Source organism: Natrix helvetica (assembly GCF_964273705.1).
Source record: "Natrix helvetica genome assembly, chromosome: 1".
NCBI classification, from domain to species: Eukaryota; Metazoa; Chordata; class Lepidosauria; order Squamata; family Natricidae; genus Natrix; species Natrix helvetica.
This window is the reverse complement of record NC_138548.1, coordinates 118,268,025-118,293,810: the sequence shown is the minus strand read 5'-3', so window position 1 is coordinate 118,293,810 and position 25,786 is coordinate 118,268,025. Positions and strand designations below refer to the sequence as shown.

At 38.6% G+C, this 25,786-nt stretch overlaps 1 protein-coding gene across 1 annotated transcript in view; it reads right to left on the bottom strand.

Annotated features, from left to right (window-relative positions):
• Nucleotides 1–3,961: 3,961 nt before the first annotated feature.
• The window catches only part of LOC309389220 (acyl-CoA (8-3)-desaturase-like), a gene marked incomplete at its 3' end in the record, with an annotated part of 61,551 nt that continues 39,726 nt past the window's right edge, over nt 3,962–25,786 (bottom strand). Inside the window, 7 exon segments of the mRNA XM_081947322.1 lie at nt 3,962–4,088; nt 4,208–4,287; nt 11,738–11,834; nt 12,946–13,043; nt 14,153–14,226; nt 14,846–14,865; nt 21,413–21,481. Of these exon segments, the coding sequence (XP_081803448.1) occupies nt 3,962–4,088; nt 4,208–4,287; nt 11,738–11,834; nt 12,946–13,043; nt 14,153–14,226; nt 14,846–14,865; nt 21,413–21,481 (565 nt within the window).

Here is a 25,786-nt window from a genome sequence, read left to right as displayed (position 1 = left end):
TTAATTGATACTGATGAAAAAGTAATTTTAAAACTATATGGATATTTATTAGAGACTAAATTACAAGAGAAACAAGTTAAAGAAACTATGATAGCTTGGGGGAAAAACTTTGGGTATGGGATAGATTTAGAAAAATGGCAGAAACTGTGGTCTCAAAATTATAAAATGACAATGTCAACTGCATATAGAGAAAATTTGTATAAGATGTTTTATAGGTGGCATCTATCTCCAACGAGAATTGCAAGAATGTCCAAGAATAAATTGGAAAAGTGTTGGAAATGTCATCAGATACCGGGTTCATACTACCACATGTGGTGGACTTGTATTGAAGCTAAAAGATACTGGACTAAAATTCACATGTGGTTGGAGAAAATGATACACAAACACAAAGACATTAAACCAGAGATCTTTTTACTGGGAATCATACCAGAAATTTACAACAAAGACTTAAAATATTTGATTGTAAACATTTTAACAGCAGCTAGAATTGTATTTGCAAAAAACTGGAAAAACGAAATGATACCAAAACAGGAAGAAGTTATTCGAAAGATAATGGAGAGCGCTGAAATGAGCAAATTGACATTTGAAATTAGAGAACAAAACGATGAGCATTTTTATAAGATATGGGATTTGTTTTATCAGTGGCTGGAAAAAAGAACCTGGACATGAAAAATGTTTTACTTATATTTTAATTGAAGGAGAAAAGTGAGAATACAATAATGTTAAATAGACTAATAACAATGTTTTAATTGAAGGAGAAAAGCAAAAATATAATAATGTTGTTAGACTAATAATAATACAATGAAACACTGACATATATATGAATAATTTAGAATTTTTTGTTATAAAATGAAGGACAAAGATAATAAATGAACTAATGTACATTTGATAGAAGATTGGTAATATATAACTCTAAGTGCATACTATAAAGATATCCTGTTGAAAGTAGTGATAGATATAAAAACATAAACACTTGGTAAATTCTTTTATACTGTAAAAATATTTAAAATGAGACAATGATTGCATAAAGGTACGCTGTTGTTAAGCAGACAATCAAGAATGTAAGAGAATTAAGCTTATTGAAAAGAAAGAAATATTAATCGTCATTGAACATATCCTGTACAATGAAAGTGAGGTTCTTGGTTATATTGGATGGAAAAACTGTGATTGTATGTGTAATCGAAAATACAGATGCAAAACACTTCTAACCAAACGACATGCTGTATGTAATAGATGAAATGTTTTTAATGTTGTCTTATATGTTTAAAAATAAAAAAAATGTGAAAAAAGTAAATAATATGGAATCTCCAAATGATGAAAACAAAATAGAAGACATATGGATTGATTTCTTAGCTGCTTTTTGTATCCGCTGATGCAATTTAATCTCATATCGTAATCCAGAATCCACTGCAATAGCCATTAAGTTTATTTTCACTACCATTGCAAAACAGAGGTCAAATGTAAAAAGCAGAAACAAAGCAATTCAATGAAAAGTATTAAGAAACTTTATTTATTTATGATACATCCAAGAGCCAGAAGCAAGAAAGGGGGTGGGTGTTGCTTGCAATGCGAATACTCATTAGGAAACATGCCAAAAGTTGAGTTGAGGCCAAAAGGCTCTCCAGCATTCTGTTTCATTCACAAATTACTCTAGGTTTTCTATGCCTGAAGCCTCTCAAGGTCCATCTCAGATCTATCTTGTCTCTTCACCCTTCTTCCCTTGTTGAAGGCAGATTTTAGGATTTTGTGTTTTCTGATCAAGATGATATGCTTTGAACCAGATTTCACCCGCAACCTTCAAGGAACTGAAAATAACAGAAAGTAAGTTTCTCTTCATTGCCATGAGAGTTAAGTCCTACTTAGAAAAAGCCTGCCCCTGATTCAAGCAAAAAAGTGATTTCAAGTGCAGTAAATTGAGGACAGAAAGAGTAGCACAAAAATCTCTCAGTGAGACTGAACTCTTTATTCCATAAACAATGTCTCATAAAAGACCACCTCCTGGAAAGCCTGGCTTTGCTACCTCTGCCCCGACATCTGCAACTTCTAGTCCTAGTACACAATCAACGATAACAGCTTTGATGCAACCTAAAAGTACAGAGACGGAGTTTCAACAAATGTTCCAGCAACTTTTACAGGGACAAGAGGAAATAAAGAAACAACTAAAGGAGATGAAAGAAGAAATTAAAGAGAATCAGGCTCAAATTAATAAGAACTCACAGAGACTGGATCTTTTGGAGGGTGGGATGGCTGAGATGAGGGAGGGGGTGGAAGGGGTGCAGAAGGGAAACAAAGAACTTGATACCCAACAGATGAAAATAGAGTTTGAGAGAATGTCCTTTTACTTTAGATTCCAAAACGTGGTGGAGGCAGATGATGAAAATATAAGGGACATCATGACAAGTATTTTGGCTGAATACATCCAGAAAGAAAAACAACAGATGGGGTGGGAGATAGACCTGGTTTATAGAGTGAATTCAGCCTATGCTAGAACACATAACGTACCCAGGGAGGTACACATTAAATTTCTCAGAAATTTAATACAGAAGTACAAGATATGAAATTCTGAGTGCACAAAGGGGGCAAGCCTTGACATACCAAGATAGGGAGATAACCATTCTGAAGCAGATCCCCAAGAAAGTGAGGGAAAAAAAGAAAAAGCTATTCGCAACTAGCGAAGAAACTTTACCAGAGGGGGGTGTGGTTCAGATGGCTGATGCCTGAAGGTATGCTAATATTCTGGGAGGAGACAAGAGTTAGAATTAATACACCCATAGAGGCGCAGGCCTTTATGGAAAAAAAGAAAGCACACCTAGAAAAACCAGATGATCCTACACCAGATACACAGGACACGGGAGGGGCCAGAGCTCTGCCAGCAGGGGGAGATGGGGCAATACCGAGAAAACTCAGATCACAAAAATGAATAAGAAAATCTTTTTGACATAAACTGATCGAAATTACCAATTCAATTGGTAATTAATTGAATTAATATGCGGACTATATACTACTATGTACTAATGATTTTTGTTTAGATGTATATTATGAGTATGGAGGGAGGGGGCACCTACCGCACTTCGCAACTGCCAAAATTTGTATACTTTTTCCACTACCTTTTTCCCTGTAAATTTCTAAAAAAACCAATAAAACTTTGTTCAAAAAAAAAATCTTTCAGTGAGTGATACTTATCCTTTTAGGTATTTGACATGTCCTGACAGTATGCTTTATATTAAGGATGAAATCCAGGAGGTTCTGGAGAACCGGTAGTGAAAATTTTGTGTAGTTCGGAGAACCAGAAAGTACTGTCTCTGCCTGACCCCAGAGTGGGGTGGGAATGGAGATTTTGCAATATCTTTCCTCCCATGCCCACCAAGCCATGCCCACAGAACCGGTAGTAAAAAAAATTGAATTTCACCACTGCTTTATATGGACTTATATAAAGTCTACATAAAGTAGTAATTTATCTAAGCACCCAAATTTCATAGTCATGATGATAGAAAGAAGGCAGTGTCTGCCTATCTTTAGGAGGCCATCTGGGTGTGTAATTTTCATGCAAGGAATATGGAAATAGTTTGCCATTGCCTGTTTGATGTTAACTGATAACTGATTATTTAATACTAAATAATTTTATAAAAGATGCATGTGATAGAACACATGCTTAAGGACTAGCATCTCTCTCTTTGTACTACTAGGCTTATCTTTATTCTTAAAGGAGCTACATCCAAAATCTTTCTTCTCATTAACAGTTTAACACTTTGCACACCAGATCTCTTTTGCTCAGTTGATATATTCACATGTATATAAATATGTCCATATAATTGCATGTTCTCCTTTCCCCAACACTTGAGAGCAAAGCCATGCAGATCCTTCATTTGATTTGATTCATTTGATCTGTTGGGCTAACCTTTATATGTTGAATGTTTCCTAGATCCCCAAATCCTCTTCTGGCCTGATAGTCTGATACTTACTACACAATGTCAGCAAAGCCAGTGAAGAGAGGTTTTGACTGATACTCAATACCATGTTTAGCACACATGGATTTCACCAAAGGAGCCACCTTCCAAAAGTTGTGCCGAGGCATCGTAGGGAAGAGACTATAGGCAGAAAGGAAGGCAAAGAAGTTGTGATACTTTACTATCTTTTCGCCTTATTCAAACTATGAAGCAGTTTCTCACTGATAGCTTAAAATCTTATTGCCCAAATCAGTACTCACTGGTGCTCAATTTGAAAATTCAGGTGCCCCGTTACCCAGTCATTGAAAAAAGATTGATTCACATTGCACGTTGACTGAATCTAGGAGAAGAGAGAAAGACAGATTTTAGTCTAGACATGCTGTGAATGAAGGAAGATCAAGCAAATGTCCACAATATATATTTATATTTGTCCATGATTTATATCTATATTCATGTTGGTTGGATTGTACGTATTGGTATATAACTAGTATTTCTAGACAAATATATTGAATTTTGGAAACCTTAAATTATATTACCCTAATAGTAGAGTTTAAATACTCATTTGTTATCAAATCTGATATTCACCAGAGTACAGCTCTGAAAATATGGACAATTAAAATATAATTCTAATAATATAATTATTTTTCATTTTGTGAAACATTTCTTTTCAATAGTTACTTTCAAATCTTCCCCTTACTTATTCCAGACTGAACCAAGTTGTCTGGTATGATTTGAACTCACAGGCCTCCTTTTCTAAAAAGAATATCCTGGGACAGTTGACATCATGGTGAGAATGGCTGGAAAATAGCGAGGCTCTGCTGAGCCCCATGAAATCCAACCGGTAAATGCTGATGGGAGACCTTATAGCTATCCTGGAGGGACAATGAAGGAAGGAAAGGCTCTTTGCTGACCTTGAGAAACTTACAATTTCCTCATTAGCTGCAAAGCAAACTCTCCCGAACGACAGCAGGGGCAACTGCCATTTTTGGGCAGTCACGAAGGTGGGGCAACTGGGACAGTAAAATTTGTGCAGGAGTGATATTGAAGAAGAACAGTGTGGTGGCTGTGTGAGGAAATTTGTGGTTTTTTAAAACTTATGTCAGAAACGCCCCTTTCCAGAAAAGATTGATCAACAGTGGGGCTGAAAAAGAAGGGGGTAGTTTTGTCAAGCCTCCACCCCCTGAAACAGTGGCGGATAAGCACAGAGCTGAAAGAGATCCAAAATAAGATATATTGTTTGATTATTTGGATACTATAAATGCTAAAAGAAGAAAAGCAGAGTGGCCATCTAAGGATTTAATAAACTCTTATTTGGGTTAAAATTTGGTTCCAGAACTTTAAAAGAATATGGTGTAAACAAAGGAAACTAAGGAAGAGAAGTAGAAGAGAAACAGTGCAACAGCGACATCTTCTGGCCAGAGCAAAACCCAGAGGGGGAAGTGTGAAAAAGTAGAGAGAAGAAAGTGTGGATTAGAAATTAATCCTGAACAGTATATTGGAAACAGTGTTGCAAGACTATCATAAGAATTAGATAAATTGCCTGCATCTGGAATTTGTTTACCGAAAAAATTACAGAGAAAGAGAGTGGAAATAGTGTAAGCTGTAAACACTGTAGCTCTTTGATTGGATACAGACACTAGTAGCTGTATAATTGAGCAACTGGAATTGGGGAATAATAGAAATTGCTTAAAAGATAAAAGAAGAATTCTACATCTCAGCTTTTAGCATCTTTCCCTGTAGATCAGTGGTTCTCAACCTTTCCAATGCCGCGACCCTTTAATACAGCTCCTCATGTTGTGGTGACTCCCAACCATAAAATTATTTTTGTTGCTACTATGTAATTGTAATTTTGCTACTGTTATGAACTGTAATGTAAATATCTGATATGCAGGATGTATTTTTATTGCTATAAATTGAACATAATTAAAGCATAGTGATTAATCACAAAAACAATATGTAATTATATATTGTGAAATAGTTATTTCTAATTACAAATAAACGAAATTTTGCCTTGAAGCATGGTGTAGCACAGGGGTCGGCAATCTTAAACACTCAAAGAGCCATTTGGATCCATTTCCCGTGGAAAAGAAAACACCGGGAGCTACAAAACATGGGTGTGGCCAACTCAACATCACTCCCACCCAGTCACATGACATCCCCCCCCCCCAGACAAGCCTACCCAGGTTTCATGGCTCAGTGTTTTCTGTGGGAATAGGGTCTCTCTCTCTTCTCTCCCCCTCTCTTTCATTTCTGTTTTTCTCTATTTTTCCTCTCCCTTTCTCTTCTTCCTTCCTTCCTTTCTTTCTTTCCTTCTCTTTCCCTCTTTCTTTTTCTTTCTTTCTCATTGAACATGATAGCAAATCCAAAATAAAGTTATTAATTGTAGGAAATTGCTTCTCTGTAATCTTTTCATAGTGAACTTTAAGTTGATAGAAGCTGGCAAGATTGCACTAACAACAATAGGATACATATATTGATTTCTTTTGCATTTGACAATATAGTACATTATCCAAAATTATAAATAATCTTATTTTTAGATGCATTTTGGGGGGCATCTCTGTTATTTTCTTTAAAAAATATCAGGCTTGCTTTCAATTTGTGCCTAATGGCAAACTGCAGTTTTCTTGGCAATAGATCTAGCTTGCCATTGCTTTTGTCATAGGTCTGAGAAAGTTAGCTTCTTTCTTTCTTTTCTCTTCCTTTCTTTCCCCCTGATTTTTTTCCTCTCTTTTCCTGTTCTCTCATTCTCTCCTTCCAGCTCTCTTTCATTTCTCTATCTCTCTCTCTTTCTCCCCTTTTCTCTTTCACCTCTTTCTTGTGCGTGTAAGCAAAATACCCCCCTGGACCGGGATCACGGCAGTAGGGACAGCAACTCCTTCCGCTGCCGCCACTGAGAAGTAACTAGCTGGCTGCGCTGCGCAGGAAAGCCATGCTGTGCAGGAGACTCTTCAGCGCCAGACTCAGGTCAGCACCATCCACGGTCCCCTTCATGTTGGCTTAGGAAAGAGCTGGAGCAGCCATCTCTGGATGCAGAGAGGGAAGAGTTCCAGAGCCCTGCGTCAGGAGAGCAGGACAACTGGAGCTCTTCCCTCCCTGCACCCAACCAGCTGCTGCTGCTCTCCATTCCCCTCCTTCCTTTTTTTCCCCCAAAAAATTTTATTGGTTTTTAAACATATATGGGGGAGGATAAATAGGTATACAAAAATTTTTGGAAGCTCCCACACTGGTGTTAGTAACCCATCCAGCACACACAGTTTTTACAATCTTAAAAACAAAATACAAAAGATAAGCAGAAAACAAGATCTTATTCTGTAATGTTAACCATGTGTTCATTCATTTTCCTTTGTCACTTCTAGGGTATCACCAATTGCTATTTATTTCAAATATTTTTATTTTTGCGATCTGAGCCTTTTCGATATTGCTTCTTCCTCCCTGTCCCCAGAGGAGCCTTCAGGCCCCCCCTCCTTCTTGTCCTGCACCATGCTGCTCCTGCCATCACCCTCACTATGTTCGTTCTCTAGGAGGAGAGAATGTTTTTTAATAAAGGCTTCTGCCTCCTGTACTGTATTGATTCTAATCCTATTTCCCTCCCAGAAGATCAACATTCCTTCTGGCAGTAACCCTTTAAACCAGATTTCTTTTTTATATAATTTCTTTGCTAAGGGGGAATACTTTCTCCTTCTCTCTCTTATCTTTTTGGAATCTGCTTAAGAATGGTGATTTCTTCATCTTTATACTTCAATGGTCTCTCCCTTTGGGTCCCAAGTACCTCATCCCTTGTGGTCCTCCTGAGAAATTTATCATGTACCTCCCTTGGAATGTTATGGCTTCTAGCATATGCTGAATTTATTCTATAGACTAGATCCATATCCCACCACAATTGACTTTTGTCTTTCTTAATATAGTCTGCTAATATTGAACTCATAATATCCTTAAGGTCTTCATTTTCTGTCTCTGGTAGGTTCTGGAATCTAAGAAAAAAGGACATTCTTTCAAATTCTATTTTTGCAAAAAAGTTTTCCAAGTCTACATTTCCCTTCCATTGTTTTAATCTCTTCCCCCAGTCCAGCTGCTTCCTCCTCTAACACCAAAATCTTTTGTTTATTCTCTGCAATATGGTGTTTAACATCTCTGAGTTCTTCTCTGAGCTCTGTCATTTCTTTTTTCAAATCATTCTGTCCCCTCATCAGTTCTTGAAACATTTGAGTAACAGATAGTTCTTTTGGTCCCTCTCCAGTCCCCTCCCGCTGTAACAATGATGTAATCTTTGTCTGTTGCATACTGGGACTTGAAGAGGCAGATGGGGGGGGGCTGAGAGTGACTTGCCCGTCGGTGGCTTTTTTGGCCCCATTTATTTAAAGTTCAGAGATGTCAATCTTTTTCCAAGAAAATGGCATCTGAGGATTGCGCAGCTGTGCCGGTCTCCAAAGTACAAAACAAAGCCAAAAGCAGCCGTTCACAGTTCACAGTTCCAAGGCACGAGGCAAACCAGATGTAAAGTATCTAATAAGCAAAGTTCAGTAGAACCACATTTCGGGAGGGGGTCTCGGTTTCCCTCCGGGAGCGTAGTAATGCTGAGGGTGGTTTCGAAGGGCAGACTTCATTTATGATTAAACAAACAAAGAAGGGCGGGCGCCATCTTAGCTCCTCTTTCCACAGGGAGAAAGAAAGCAGAAATCTCCATCCAGGTTTTAATAGGGAAAAGGCTCCACAGTCATTCCTGGCAATCGTGATAAAGATCTTTCACCATTGGCTAGCTCAAGTGACAGCTCAGCATTTGTTGTCTCTTTTTTAAGGGAAATCGTTCCAATGCCGCTTATTCCGAGGGGGGGTTAGAAAAGAGAAACACCGCCCTCTAATCTCCATTCAAATAGGATGAGCACAAAACTTACAGGAGTCTGCTGCTTTCCCTTTGATCGATCAGAGAGTTCAGGATGGATTCCCCCAACACCAGGATCCTGCTGCACTTCTCCAATTACATTTTCTCCTCCAGGTCCATTCAGCAAAGGGCCGGCAGCGCAGTGCTGTCCCTCACCCCCCCCTTCGCTCCCCGACCCCTAGGCAAGGCTGAAAAGCACCTCCGCCGGCTGCCACCTTTCAGGGGGCTTCAGCAAGCCACCCTTCAGCAGGGAAACCCCTTCAGGGACCCCTGTGCTCCTTACGGAGCCACCCGGGGAAATGAGCGGCAGACAACACGTCCGTTGACTTCAGGGACCGGAAGTCGTCTCCCATTCCCCTCCTTCCTGAGCCAACACGAAGGGGACAGCGGCTCGCACCAACCTGAGTCTGTCACTGAGGAGTCTTCTGCACAGCGTTGCTCCCCTGAGCTGCATACCCAGTTACTCACCTCATTGCGCAATGGCGGCAGCGGGAGGAGAATCGTTGCCCACTCCTCCTTGATCCTGGCCCAGGAGGGTATTTTGCTTGTGCGCGCACACAAGAGATGAGCAGCTAACAATCTCCCCCTGGGATCACAGTGGAACTAAGCAGAGCCGGCTCAGCGGAGCCAGGCCTGTACTGGAGGGAGGGGGGGAAGCAATGTCAGGTGGAGACTTGGCTGCTGCCTCTGCCTCTCCTCAGCCATTGCCCTTCTCACTGCCCAACCCTCCCCCTTTCATGCAGTTCAACCCCGGCGAAGGCATGTGCCCTGTAGGAGCTCCTAGGCTGGAACAGTCACTGAAAAACACCTGCATGGGAGGCCGGCCAGGCTGGCCTGCTGGGAAGCCATCAGTCTTCTGGCAAATCTAATTCCGCCATGTGGGGAACCTGAGCCGCTCCTTCCTTTTGGGACGGCTTCTTGCCAGCTTCTCCACCGGAGGCTCCTCGACAATCACTGTGAAAATGTTGGTCGACCCCCAAAGAGGTCACAACCCAGAGGTTGCTCCTTCCTTTCAGGCAAGCTTCTCGCCAGCCTCTCTGCATGGGAGGCTGGCCGGACTGGCCTGTTGGGAAGCCGGTCAGTCTTCTGGCAAATCTAATTCGGCCATGCAGGGAACCCAAGCCTCTCCTTCCTTTTGGGCCGACTTCTCACCAGCTTCTCCGCAGGAGGCTCCTTGGCAACCACTGTGAAAAGGTTGGTCGACCCCCAAAGGGGTCACAACCCACAGGTTGCACATTCCCTTTGGGCCAGCTTCTCGCCAGCCTCTCTGCGGGAGGCTCCTCGGCGACCCCTGTAAAAAGGTTGTTCAACCCCCCAAAGGGGTCGCAATCCACAGGTTGAGAACCGCTGCTGTAGATTCATACAAAATGAGTGGAATTTTAAAGGAGGTTGGTGTACTTTTCAAAATGTAATGGACATGACGCAGAAAAGTTTTAAGGAGACTATGGGAAAAATGGAAAATTCCATACAAGGGTTAATGAGCGAAGATCAAGTTGCCCAGGAAAATGAGGAGCTAAAAAAAGAAAGGGAAAAGCCAATAAAGGAAATGACAAAGGGGGGAAATAAAGAGGAGATAATAATAAAAATAATAGTGGTGGATGAATTAAAACAGGGGAGAAATATATTAGGAAAGTTGAATGAAAGGATTGAAAGGAAGAAAGGGGCTGGGATAGAGAGCTTAGACGTTAGACAGCGGAAAAGAGTGGAGATGGCAGGACTATTTAGACCAAACCTCCAAAAAGTAGATATAGATAAAATTAGAGATGTAAGGGAGGAATATGGGAGGCAGCCCCCCCCCCCCCCAAAGCATAACAATTAAAGTATCGAGGTGGGAAATAGATAATGGTGGGATTATTTTTTTTCCTTCTCTTTATTGCTGTTTCGACTTGCCTTGCCTTTTCCTTTCTTTTCTTTAAGGCATAGCAATTATAAAGTTGAAGTGGGCAATGTGCTGATGAAGGGATTATTTTCTTCTCTGTTGTTATTTTTGAGTTACTCTTCCCTATATCTCCCTCTATTTTCTTTTTTCTTTTATTTCCTTTTTTGTTTTCTGACATAGGATATACTTAATCTTATATGTTATTAACTGCTAGATAAGAGAGACAGAAGTTAGAAAGGAAGCTATATTAAAAGATGAAGTATTAAAGAGAAGAGTGGTTAAAGTACATAATGCCAAGTATTACTGTTAATGCATCACTATGTTATTACAATATTACTATTATGTGGTAATAGTGGAGATAAATGTGACAACAAAAACGAATATTATGATTGTTTAAATGTGATTGTACCCAGACAACCCACTGTCTAATAAAAATTGGATTGAATAAATAAAATAAATAAAACTTGGGGGGAGGGGAGAATATCCTGATCTGGATGAAAACCAGATGCTGGGAATGGAAAATTTTCATGCACTGGCCAGTTTCTCTTTCTGTTAGCACTATTATCTTAAAATGAGGCCAAAGAATATTTGTTCTACTCATCGAATTTCCATTTTTATAAAGTCCAAACAAAAGCAAGGGCAATCATAATCTATAAGAAAAGGCATAGCATTTCTAAACACACTTCAAACTTTTCTATGATAGGAAAAGCACTGTAAAAGAAATAATAATAGGTAAACATAACTTCCAAAAAGGAATTCAGTTTTCACATGTGCAAATTATAATTGATTATTATGGATCTGTGAATTATTGTCAATCAATCAATCTTTATTGATTAGCACTTGGGCCACATCAAAGTACTAAGTTCCAGAGACAAAAACTACAGTTTCAAATGAGATTAAAATAAACCACAATTTAAAATATAAACAGAATAGAGGGCAATAATTAAATTATAGTCATATAATGAAATTACGCAGACAAGCTAAAGTTTAATCATATACAGCCATAAATTTTATCTCCCAGATCTCTCTTACCTGTGTAGAGAACCAATCCATGTTTTTATCATGATCGATGGGCATAGGAAGATGACTCGTCTGTGATATCCATGTAAATATAATACTCTCAAGAACACTGAGAGACAGAAATGAGGCAAAGTCAGGCAAATTAGGCAAAGTGAAACTATATCTACACAAACAAGCCTTTAAGTAGAATAGTGGGACAAATTTATTCATTTGTTTGTTAGGCTTAGAATGCAAGTCATTTACTAAACCTAATGATGCCTTTCTATGGAAATCAATACATTTCTAACATTCCTCCAGTGACAATGAGTCAGATTCAAACCAAAGACCAGGACCCCCAATCTTTCTGAGTTAGTGGACAAATTTGGAAGGTTGACCAGATACGATGGAAACTGAACCCAAATGGAGACTACAGAGTGGCTTGGCTTTATCCCCGATAGCTATTATAATGGCAATGGTAGAATTGAAGCCCACGCATAGGGAAATTAGGGAAAGGATAATGTAGAGCCGGGATGGCGGAACTATGGCATGTGTGCCACAGATGGCAGGCAGAGCCCTTTGTCAGGGTATGGGAGGCCTTGCCCTGTCAGCTGGACAGCGTGCATGCGCACACTGGCCAGCTGAGTTCAGCCTTTTTTAAAGCCATTTTTCATCCTCCCCAGGCTCCAGAGGCTTTATAGGAGCCTGGGGAGGGCGAAAAGAGCCTCTCCACCCTCCCCCTCAGAGGCCCTCCGGAGGCTTCGGAGCTTCCCTGAAGCTCCAGAGTGCAAAAAACCAGCCCTATGGGCAAACAGGAAGTTCGGGAATGGACTTCGGGTTTGCTCATAGAGTGGTTTAAGCCCTGCGGAGGCTTCAGGGATTTTCAGAGAAGTAAAAAGGACCCTACGAGCAAACCAGAAGTCACTTCCGGTATGCTCAGAGGGTCGGTTTAAGCCCTCCGGAGGCTTCCGGGACCTTCAGGAGGCTCCCCTGAAGCCTCCGGAGGACTAATAACCACCCTATGAGCAAACCGGAAGTGGGAGGAGGGCCTCTCTTGCGCGCATGCGCACTGGGGGGTGTTGTGCATTGCATTATGGGTGAGGCACACCCACGCACAACCCCCCCTGAATTCCCCCCCCCCTTTATGGCACATGAACCAAAAAAGGTTCGCCATCGCTGATCTAAAGAATAGTCAGGGTCTGGGAAGGGATAGTGAAACACAAAGTACATATGATGAACAGTACTTCAAAAGAAAGAGGTATCCCAAAACACCCTTGAATCCCAATATGGGGTTGAAGGCAATAAAGAATCGGATAAAATATGCCAGAGTCCATGCCATTTCCTGTAGAAGAAAAGAGAAGGAATGGAGATTAGAATAGCATCTTTCCTTGCCCCAAGTAGACACCCTACATGGCATCTTACTGAGAGCCAGATGTATATCTTCTGGAAACTCTGCTCTGTTTACTGCCCATTTTGACAGAACCAGTTCTACCCTGGGTTCTTTTTTAATGGATTGACAGATTTAACTGACTGAAAAGAGCCATAGAAAAATTATTAGAAAAGATTGCATATGCTTTTTTTTAAAAGTACAATATTTGGAGCTCACGTCATTCCAAAAAGTGATAGAGATGGAGAGAAGTTTCTTTCCATGTTGTTATTAGGTGTTTTTTTAATTAATCAGGGAAGACAAACTTTTTATGTAGTGATTATCAATACAAGAGACCAGGTGTGTTTTAACCACCAGTGTTGCTCTGTGTATGGACCTGTTTGAGCTCATAAAAACATTATTTTCAATAACTGACATGTTTATGTGATATCAGGTGGGAATGTAGAGATTTTATTAGCTTTGATTATCCCACAAAATTCCAACCATTTTTAATTAGAGCACTTGAAATGAGTTCATGCAAATTCCCATTTTAAACAAGGCTGGAAAAGTCTTGTCTCCCATCTTCTATATTAGAAAAAAATAAGTCCAACCCCATTTCTAATCCCTCTAGATATTTTTTTAAAAAAGATGAACCACAACTTTATAGTTGTATTCAAGCCACCATAAATCATTTTTTAATCAAAGCCCTCATAATCATTACTTGAGGAAACTAGATTGTAATTCTTGTACATTCTTAGTTCAATCAATGTTATTGTCCAGTTGCTTCTAATGTTTCCCCATCATTCTTTCTGTATGTTTGTTTTCCCAGGCAAAAATTGAATGCCTTCTTCATAAAAGAAGGCATTGATAGCCAGCAATAGTTCATCTGGAAGCACTTTGGAATTGGCATTGATTTTCCCATTAACAATATCCCCATGCAAATTTTTATAAGCTCCTAAAATTGTTTAGCCTTTTCAAATCCTCTTAAAGAAATAAAATTCTAAACCTAGAAACATACCATGGGGGTAGGTGTTGTCTCAGTATTGTATTATTTAATATTTGGTATGGATTATTTGTGTACTCACCCTCCAGAGCTTGCGTTGGAAGATAAAGTACAAGGAGTAAACTTGAAAAGTAGGCACTACGATCAGTGGCAATGCTGCAGAAGGAAACAAGATGCATATAACAATTAACTGTCCTTTCTAAACATAAAAGCATCAACCACACCCCTGAAATAATTTGTATCTACCATTTCATTTAACAATGATAATTGTACTTGAGAATCTCATCATTAAAAATAAATCAACTCCAAAACTTGTATGTGGCAGACACTGCCTGAATTGTGCCACTCAAACTATTTGTGCTGGCTCCATTAGAACCAATTGACTAAAATACACTTGAATGAGCTAAAGTAAGCTCTGTTATTCCTTGTGATAAGTGGACAATACTATCTTACTCCATTCAGATTTATTTAGAGGAAAGCCCTGGTAAATCCAGTGAGACCAGCTCTTGAGTGTTTATATATTCATTCATAAGAGACTTATGTAAAACTGCCCATCTTGTAAAATACAACTTTGGGTGACTTACAACAATATAAAAACTAGAGACAGGTCAAGCTACTAGTATATATAAAGAGAGGAAACCCACTACCTTCTAGCACCAATGATGTTACCTAATTGGGTAATGAAACATCTGCAAGAAAATTACTGGCCTCAAGGAGCACCAAGGACCCCACAGTTCCACCCCAAGCTACAAAAATTATCTTCTATTGGAATCACCTGAATAAAAGGCATTTTCCCTTCAAAAGAGAGGAAAGATTAATAGTCCAGAGGAAAAAAAGCATATAGGCACAACAAGGAAAGTTGCAAATATTCTACTTGCTAAACAACAGCAGAGAAGAAAAGGAGAAGATATTCCAGAGACAGGAATTAAGGGAGAACAGTGTTTGCAATAAGAAAACATTATTATATAATAGTACCACAGAATATGATATTGTAATAGAATATATTAATTGTAATCATTATAATAATTGTAATTAATGTAACAATATAGAAATAGTAATAGAATAAAATGTATAGTAGAGGCAATAAAAAACACACTTACACTTGTAAATTACATATTTTGCTTTTATACCTTGGGTTTTTTTCAAAATAAAATATCTCCCTAACCCTTATAGGAAGGTTTTTTTTAACTTGTTCAGAGTCCAACACATTACTAGTTCTTGAGACTCAGACTCAACACTTAATCTAATTGGAGAGAGCTTTTTTTTAAAAAAAACTTATGATAGAGGTTCCCTCTGAACTGCTGTAAGCAGTTCGTTGTGGTGCCCACCAGCTTGACTGGCTTCAATAAAGGAAGACTACTGCAATGCCCTCTACATGGGGCTTCCCTTGGGACGCGTCCGGAGACTGCAGCTAGTTCAGAACGCAGCCGCGCGGGTTATTATGGGAAGTACACGTTACTCCCACGTAACACCTCTCCTGCGCGAGCTGCACTGGCTACCTGTGGCCTTTCGGGTGCGTTTCAAGGTATTGATCACCATCTTTAAAGCGCTCCATGGCAGAGGACCTAGTTATCTGCAGGATCGCATCCTACCACACACGTCCCTGCAACCTATCCGCTCACACAGGGAGGGGCTCCTCCTGGTGCCGTCTGCTAGGCAATGCCAGCGGGCGACACCTAGGAGTAGATCCTTCTCTGTGATGGGCCCAACCCTCTGGAATGACCTCCCCCCAGACATTCGAACTACCACCGACCTCCGTTCCTTCCGGCAAAAGTTAAAGACTCACCTGTTTCAATCAGCTGGCCTGGCACTTTCTTAGTTTTACCTCCCAGGGATTTATTTTATTTTAGGGTTTGGGGTTTTAATAGTGATGTTTTAAGATTAGAATTATTTATTTCTTAGTACAGCCTATCTCCCCCTCCAAATGTATCTTAAATGTAGTTTAAAGTATTTAATTATTATGATTGATTTTATTATATTTATTATATTGACTGTACACCGCCCCGAGTCCCTTTTTGGGAGAGGGGCAGTCTAAAAATCTAAGAAATAAATAATAAATAAATAAATGAAGGACCAAGTCATGGAGTTCATGAGATTCAATCGTTATTAGCTTGGATGGCAGTGTGGTAGCTTCTGAAGGACATCTGAAGGAAGACCAGTGGATATCCTTGGTTGGTTATTGTGAGAATGGACTGCTGAACTTGATGGGCCAAGGGTTAGATCCAGCAGGCACCATTTATGATCTTATGAATAAAGCAGTTTCAAAAAGAAAAACCACTGCTGGTGAAGAGGTTGGACTATATTCTCCATTATGTTCCTGTCTCTCTTCCATGGCAATTTTGTACAAAATGATGCTGGGAATGGTGAAAAGACCACCAATTAGCTGAAAGCCCCTGTAGAGGAAGAGGGAAAGAAAGCATTCAGGCTCTTGTAAAAGATTGCTTGGCTATTTAGTGCTCTGCTTTGAAGAGGTAATGGAGTGGAGATTCCATTGAACCTTTGAATCGGATGTTCAAATAAATTTGAGATGTTGAATCAGCTGACTCTGAATTATCTTGGAGAGGTTCAAAACAGTTTGAAGGTTAAGTGCACTTTCTAGCTTTGAAGAATCTCAAGCATTCATTGCATATCTGGACAAAACTGGGGGAATTTTGAGTACTGTAATGAGTTCCCTGATATTAACATGAGTAGGTGGCAAATGAGTTTTATCACTTTTCAAAACCCTGCCTGTCAAAGCACTGGAAGAGGTGCTGCTCTGCTATTTGTGTATTTAGAGAGAGTCACCTGTGGGGAGAAACAGAAAACAAAATAGAGACCTACATCTATTCTGCTCTGTCTCTGTCTTGCTTCCATACCATTTAATTCTTAATTTTTCTTCGATTCACATGTAGTACAGTCCCTATTAGCTTTGGGAGCAATATTGTCCTTCCTTTGTCACTGGCATTTAATCAGGCTTATTGATCAGGGAATTTTATCACTGGCATTTAATCAGACAAAAGCAGGTGAAAATAACACCAGACATGCTCATCTAATTTCACTGATAATGTTGATACAAAGATTTTAATAGCAGTGCTAGGAAATAGATTATAGCCAAATGATACCATTTGTTATTAAGAATGTTCAAGCAGGATAAAAAAACTAGGCATGCATTAGATGATATAGGGTTTACTGTAGATATAATAGACTTAAAATAAAGGTCAACTTGTAATCTCATTATTAGATGTTGAAAATCTTTTGATAAAATACACAAATAATTCATGTTCATTGTCTGTCTGTCTGTCTGTCTGTCTGTCTGTCTGTCTATCTATCTATCTATCTATCTATCTATCTATCTATCTATCTATCTACCTACCTACCTACCTACCTACCTACCTACCTACCTACCTACCTTACCTACCTACCTACCTACCTACCTACCTTCCTTTATGGCTGTGTGTGTATGTTCCAGCATAACTCTGGAATGCCTTTAGCAATTTCAACCAAACTTAATATACAGATGACTTTCTGTCTGGAAAGTAAGACACCCCAACACCCCTCAGTGTGTGTCTGTGTCTCTCTGTGTGTATTCCAGTATCACTCTGGAACGCCTGGGCTGCTAAAATGAAAAGGAATGAATTATATCTATAGTGTCAAATCACTGTACTTTTGAAAGTGGTAGTGTGCATTTTGGATTCAAGTTCTGTTAAAATACAGTCTGTTGTGCCTTAAAATGGCATCTACTGTACCGCACAGTGCAGTTGCCATGGTAACTCCATAAGGGGGCTTCCTCTGGTAAGGGGTATTGGTTGTAAATAAATACCCAGGGAACTCCGGGTTATCAGCTAGTGTTAAATAGATTTGAAAATCCCTTGGAATTCATAAAATGGATTAAGAATATTATATCTACTACTAAAGTAAAATTAATGACATTTTCTCCCACTTTTCCATAATTTAGAGAAACTAGACACTGATGTCCAGTTTCACCCTTGCTTTTTAAAGTCAGCATTAATTAACTTCAATCAATATTTAATAATCAATGTAATTACTGATATTTAATGATTTTTGGTTTGTGTTATTAGACAACAGAGAAATATATATGGAGTACTACATAACTCAGTTGAATACAAATGCCCACATTCTTTTGTTTATTTCGAAACCTCATACTGTTGCTTTAGTATTGATGCAAATAACAGAATATTCTATTGCCCAAATCAGAATTGATTCTAATAGGTAAAAATTGGGTTACCCATCACTAAATATCAATTCCATATTTGCACTGAATCCATTAAATATTTGACATGTATGTATGTATGTATATATGTATGTATGTATGTATGTATGTATGTATATACACCAAAGGATACAACATGTAATATAAATAAAATTGTTGGAGGGGTGTTTCTTCAGAGATCACTACTGTATACATCTAAATGTATTAAATACTGAAAGCTAATAATTAGAGTAAATTTTCCAAATTAGGCAACCTTGGAATATACCTATACAGCACTTTTGGTTGGATGGGCAGTATTAGGATACAAATATACAAAACTCTGGTACCTCTGAAAATAATTACGTTAGTTATAAACTTGCGGAAAGGAATGTCTATTTTTAAAGCACTGTTTTTTCCATGCCATATTGACCCTATGATCCCTATGACTGCTGTGGGGACATAACTTCAGGATGATTCCTCTCTTGACTCTGCATCCCCCAACTCTGCCTCTCTTTCTCATATAGAAACATTCTTCAGTCTTTAAAAAAAGTAGTCACAATAGCACACAACCTGCTTTTTCTAGTTAAATTTGATTAGAATGTTTTCTGTTTTACTTCAGTATGACTGCTGTATAGACTCTTTGTTGGACAACTAAGAGACGGTGCTACTCTTTTTTCATTCTTATTATTGCTGCCTTAAAACAGTAGAAGAGGAATGTTTCAACATTTATATCAGAATTCTATAGAACTCTTTCAGTCTACGTACTCATCCAAACTTTGCAGTGTTGATCAGAGATGGCATTCTGCCAGTTCGCCATTTGGGTGAAGCAGTAGCAGGAGGCTCGGTCCACCTGCCCAGACGTCATCACAAACACTCTGCACATGGACAGAGGTTCTGCACATATGCAGACATGCCGTGCACAAGCACACACTCCCAGTTCAAAACCAGTAGCAGAGGTAAGAGGATTTCATGCCTGGTGTTGATACCCTCAAAGGTATCTACTATGTTATTTTCATTTTATTCTGTACCACAAATGAAACGGTTATAGACATTTTGATGCTTTCCCATTCGAGTCAAAAACCCAACTTTCTTGAATTTATTTAACATGATCTTGATCTCAGATCTCCTATATGAATCAAGTCTTGCCACCTTCGGATCTTAAATTGGGATTGGCTTTTGGTTAATTTGCGCATTCATCTTGTTTATTATAAGTGAAATTCCACTCTTGGTCTTCAGTTAATAATGATAGACAAACAAGTGGTATGATTTAACATAAGAAAACTCTCTGTGTTCTTTGAGAGGGAATGCGAAAATGAGAATCCCATGTGGCACCTCTGTTATTAATAACACAACACATTTGATATATACTCATGAAACTTTTTCATGTATTTCTGCAATATTCCATATTCTTTCCCTTCAATTCTGTGGAACATTCTAAGAATAAGATACCTTACATACCTTTAAATGGCACATTACAAATTCTTCAAAATGGTGGTTCCATTTTGGATTACTGAAGACTGAAAGATGTCCCAAATCATGTTGTAGCCAACCTGCTTGAGACTAAAAGAAAAGGGTGATTCGCCACAGAAGGACTACCTTTTGTGTCACTCCTACAACTTATATCCAATGGTAATAGCTATGCAAGAACTGCTGGGATAGATAAAATAAGGATTCATTCATTCTAGGATTTTTTTATTCAATCAAAGAGGCAGCCACCCAGAGAAGCATTCCAAACAGGATAGGCACAAGAAACCAATTCTACAATACAACCACAAATATCTTCCCCAAACGTATCTGACATTTTGTGATAGACAGTGAGGATACATGGCTGCTTTTTAATGCTGTATTCTAGTTTCATTACTTACTGTCCTTCAGAATGGGAGGGTTGAGATATAAGATGACATGGCATCATAGAACATAGAATTTAAAAGGACCTTGCAGGTCTTCTAAGATAAATGGCTGCCAAGTCTCTTCTTTTCTACAGAATCATCTGTTGGGCAAAGCAGAAGTGACTTTTTATCTAACTGAATTGCTTAGTCTCCTTCAAACTCCTACAGCATCCAGTACTAAAATATGCAGGAGAATCAGGAAAAAGAATAAGTGGTTTGGCTTGAAGAGTCCCATCTTTTTAACAATGGACAGCAGTTCCCGAAAATCTTCTATGAATAATTGCTATGGGAAAAAATTCAGAAAATTTGCAGGCATTTTAACTTTATGGATAGAGCATAGCTAGCCAGTGGCATCAACAGTTAACATCAAGAACTCTTGGTGGAATTGCCCTCCAAATATCCTTTTCCTTCCAAACTTTTAATATTCTTTCAAAAACATTAAATGCGGAAGAAAGCAAATAAAAAATGGTTGCATAAATAAACTATTTTTCTACTTAGTGACTGCTAGACAACTTAGAGCTCATGTTTGGGACACTAGAAATCAATGCCTATCTGTATTTAATAATCTTGGCAAAAAGCACTAATGGGGAAACAGAAAGAGGGGGGAGGGAGGGAGAGATATATATGATTTCATGGTATAGCTTGGTATAGTTTGGTAATGTATAGCTTTATTGAGTGTCCACAAGGCAGCACCAATTTATATATTTATAAACCACTGACTGTTGTGTTATTCAGTACTATTTTTATTTGTATATTTATTGTAAACTGTTGGCACATTACATTCATTTATAGAATATATTTGTACTATACTTCAATTTCATTAATGTTTACTTAAATGTAGTAATTTGTTACAATTATAAAATATGCAATTAATATTATGAATTAATATTAATTGTTATTTCTGATGAACTATTTATGGAACTCAATGGGCCTCCATTTACCTACTTTAATCGCTTTATACAGCTGCCCACTCAATAACTTTCAGCAGGTTACATCATTAGAAACCTATTGGCCTGAAGTCCCACCACAGGACATTCCCAAGCATGATCAATGCTATTTCAGGGCTCTGCCCACGCCTGAAACCTGACTGAAAAGGATCCAGATAAACCATTTTCTCCAGACTCTCTGAGGCTGCATTGCAATCACCTGCTTGTTAATCTTAAGAAGACAGGCTGGGATTAATTAGGCAAAGGCTGAGGAAGGCAGCCCAAAAGAACTGAGTTTACTTGCCCAATCTGATAGCCAACTACACTTTTAGAAATACCTTGGATCTTGTTTGGCAGAATCAGATGAAAAATCATCTGATGGGACATAAAATGAGGTTGCTCTACATCTGGAGGATGAAAAGGGTAAAACTGAGTACATTCACTCTACATTGGACACTAACTGGATATGTCTTGTTGAGATGACAGAAGCGTCATCATGGGGGGAGGGGTTGTTTGGACTCAATTTGAATCTGTGGAGCCTAAAGAAGCAAACAGGGCTATCTCCCTGTTGCTCTCACCTGTGGATTAGAGTCTTGCTTGCTTAGTGGAAGAAGACAGGGAGATGAGAGGAGGCCAAGCGTGAGTGATAGTGAAGACATCCTCCTGATATATTTGGGAAGAATCAAGTGCGGCTTCAGGGCAATGAGGTGGAAAGTGGAAGGGAATGAAATGGCAGATATTAAGATCACTTCATAATTTAAAGTCGGCTGAAGGAAATGGACTTTCACTGTTTTTAGAAATGCCAAGAGACAATGCAGAAAGATTGAAGAGCACATAAAATCTCTTCTGTTAACCTTAATAGCAGATCAGTTTTAATGACAAAAGCGATCTTTGAGTCAACCCAATAATAATTAAGGGTTTGCAGTTTAACACCATAAGCCACTACCTCAATTTTCTGTCTCCCAACTTACATTTTTACTGGGTTCAAAGCTGGGCTGATCAGGTGCCAATTCCCCAATCAAAAGTGATGCCATGTGCTTCCTTACTAGGGTCTTGTCAAGGTGAAAGGCTGTAAAAGGATCCTAAAGCCAAAACATAAAGAAAAAAGGAGGAAAATATTGTAATTAAGAACCAATTTAAAGTCAACCTGGAAGAAACATGTTTAGGCTGAGTGGTTATATTTGATTCTTAACTTTATTCTCTCCAATTCAAAACATGACAGACATAATTCCCAGGAGGTGCTTGACCGAAGATATTGAAACACTTGCAAGAAATTAGCTCTGAAGTGTCATGATTATAATTATTAGAAAATGATTTTGGCTTCAAGTAAAGTCTGGAGCAACAAATGACAAAGAAACTGCAATGTTTTTCAGAAAATATCAAAGACGGAAAAATGTATAAACCACATAATTTAATTTTTTAATACTTTCTTTCTAGAAAGTAGTATTGATAGATATTGTTTTTCTCAGCAATATAAACCAGTTTTACTGCTTAACTCTGCAAAGAGAATTCCTGCTTTTCTGCTCTCATTTTAATTTATTTATAGGTGGAACATGCACAATTTGCTTAGTTCTGCCTTAACTTTTATTTAATTTTAAAGTTGAGAAAAATATATACTTCTTTTTAAAGACATTAATAGTAAGTATAAACCTAATGAATGTAAAATTTTCAAAAATACAATATGTAGACCAGGTAAACAAATGGAAGAATCTGCTTAAGGCTTTGAAAAATAAAAGGGAAATACAAAAAACAAATCAAAATAATGATTTGGATAATGACTTTCCAGTGGATCTAAAAAAAGAGGTCTGCTAAAGACTTGAAGTATCTTTGATACAACAAGAAAGATAACATCTGAATGAATTAAAAATGAAGAGTGTTCAAAGTAAAAGAAAGGAATATAAAGTTGTTCTGTTTGATCAAGATTAAAATAAAATATGTTTTTTTTTAAATCGCTGGTAACTCTTTATGGGGCTTTTGCTAACACCAGGACTGAAAAGTTGATCATCTATTGTTATGCATACAGAAAGATGGGTTTTGGAAAAGATAGACATTAGTTTGCAATTTTATAGCAGGTAATAAGTTATCAAATTTCTTTTTACTTGGCATACTGAAGATTGGAAGTCACTTCTTTAAATATAGCTCTTTTCTTTTTATTTCTTCTTCTTCTTTCCCTTTTGTTTTTCTATTTTTTCTTTCCATTTTTTAATGTATGTCAATGAAGACTCAATCATCCAGGCTAAAGGTGTTTAAAGGTGGAACTGGAACATGGAACTGGAACAAACTTTGTTAATCTGAGATGTTTCATTGCTAAGCCAAGCATCTTCATCAGTCAGAGTAAAAATTAGTTAGGCAGAGAATCATTGGAATGTACCACCTCTTGCCACACCCATTTCATTTGAATCTTGACTCTCTAAATCTCAGATTAACATGGCAGATTAACAAAGTTTGTTCCAGTTCCATAATTCAACCTTTAGTCACTTTTGGACTGGATAATTAAACCTTCATTGACATATATATTGCAACTCATTTCAGGGAGAAACACCTGAAATTGGTGCGGCAAGAGTTGATACATTCCAACGACTCTCTGACTTTGCCTAACTACTGATAATTTTTACTCTGACTGATGAAGTTGCTTGGATGAGCAACGGAATATCTCAGATTAACAAAATTTGGTCCAGTTGCCATGATTCAACCTTTAGACACCTCCATTTTTTAAAAATTCTTTCTCTTTTTTATTTTTCTGAGTTTAATTTGTATTTGATTGTATTAGTATGCTGAAAATATTTATCAAAAAATATTTTAAAAATTAAAAAGTAAGTAAAAGGAAAAGGAAAAAAGTAGACTAATGTGCTTTAAAAGTGGGTTATAGTGACTGAGTACAGTCTTATTTTTTAAATGATGATAAAATTATTATTTTTTCTTCTGTTCAGTCATGTCCAATTCTCAGGGACTGTTGGACATTTTTTCTTCGCAAGGTTTTTCAGAAGTGACTTGCCACTGCCTCCTTCATAGGGCTGAGATAAAGTGATTAGCCTAAGATCATCCAGTCAGCTCCAAGCACAAGGCAGCACTTGAATTCACAATCTCCCAATATCTAGCCTGATGCCGCAATCACTACATCAAACTGGTTCCATGACAATTTTTGTGATTAGTTGCAAAGTCATGTCCAACCCATTGTGACCCCATGGACACATAACTTATGTCTTATCTTTTTATTTTCTACATCTAGGTTGTTGTTGTGTGTTTGTGTGTGAGAGAGGAGGGGGTTGTTTTGTGAGCTCCTACTTGCAGTCCGTATTAACAGAGGCCAGATACTGGTTTTCCCAACTGGCCAAAAGGTGTATAAGTATGTGCATCTTCAAATAATCATGTGATATAGATCCAATTTCTCTCTTTGCAAAAGATAGAATAGTATTGCATGACTGAACTACTGGCTCCATGTTAAAGTTGTGTATGACTAATTAAAAACTTACAAATTGATTATTTGGCCAGCTGGTCTTCCAGTCTCTGCCATGCATGCAGGGGACACATGTGTGCATGTGCAGGGGGTGGGGTGTATGCATGAGGGGTGCTTGCATTGCATTTTGGGGCCTCTCATGGTGCCAACATGTCCTTTTTTGGCTTCCAGATTGGTGCAGGAGGCCTTCCAAGACCAAAACAGGGCACGGGGGGGTGCATGTGGTCCCTCAACCCTATTTTGGACCTGGAATCTCTCCTGCACCAATCTGGAAGCCAAAACATAGCATAAGGACACTGCGCAAGGCCCCAAAATTCAATGGGAGCCAAAACAGGGTGCAGGAAGTGTCTGGCACATACGCGGGAGGCATGGGAGCATGGGGGGGGGGGTCACACAAACATACACAGGAGTGGGGCACATGCAGGTGGGTTGTGCATGCATTGAATTATAGGTTTGGGCATGTTGTCGCACATGCCCGTGTGTGCTTTTGGCACATGAGGACAAAAGGGTTAGGCATCACTGGCATAGCGTATATCAGGAATAATATGTCCTTGTGAATGTAAAAGAGAAAGAAAGAATCTCTGTGCCGATTTCACTGCACCATTTTGTGGGTAGGATTCCTGTTTTATTTCTCCCACTTCTATTTAAATTAACAATGGGATTTACAAGGTTTGGTTCAGTCCTTCAGAGTTGAGAAAATCATAGACTCATAAAACAATGGATTTTAAAAGGGACCATCCTCTCAAACCTCTCTTCTTATGTGTGATTCTTCCTTAATGGAAGGCTGCCTCGTCTCTGCCTGAAGACATCCAAAAAGGAAGCCCACATCTTTCCCTCAATCAGTGGTTCCATTCTCACACAACACTTGCTTCCTCCACATTAAGCCTGTTTACTCAGTCCCACTTAAGACTTTTCTTCTCTAGGCTCAACAGTTCAGTTTAACAATTCCTTCAGCAACCACCCCACTCTCTGTTTGTGGCTCCTGTTCCAACTGTTTTGGACTTTTGTTAAAGTGTAGTTCCACAAATTGAGCAAAGAGCAGAATAAATGGAATGCTTTGTAAATAACTGAGAAAGCCAAATACTAGCAAAAAGAAAGTCAATATCTGCTTCATATAGTATAGAAAGACTTTTGAAAAGTGTTCAGAAAAATGGGAAGCCAAGAATCTCGTCGTCCTCATGAAAAACTTACATACAAGTCAGGAAGCCACAATACAGGCAGAACATGGCAAAACAGACTGACTCCAGGTTAGCAA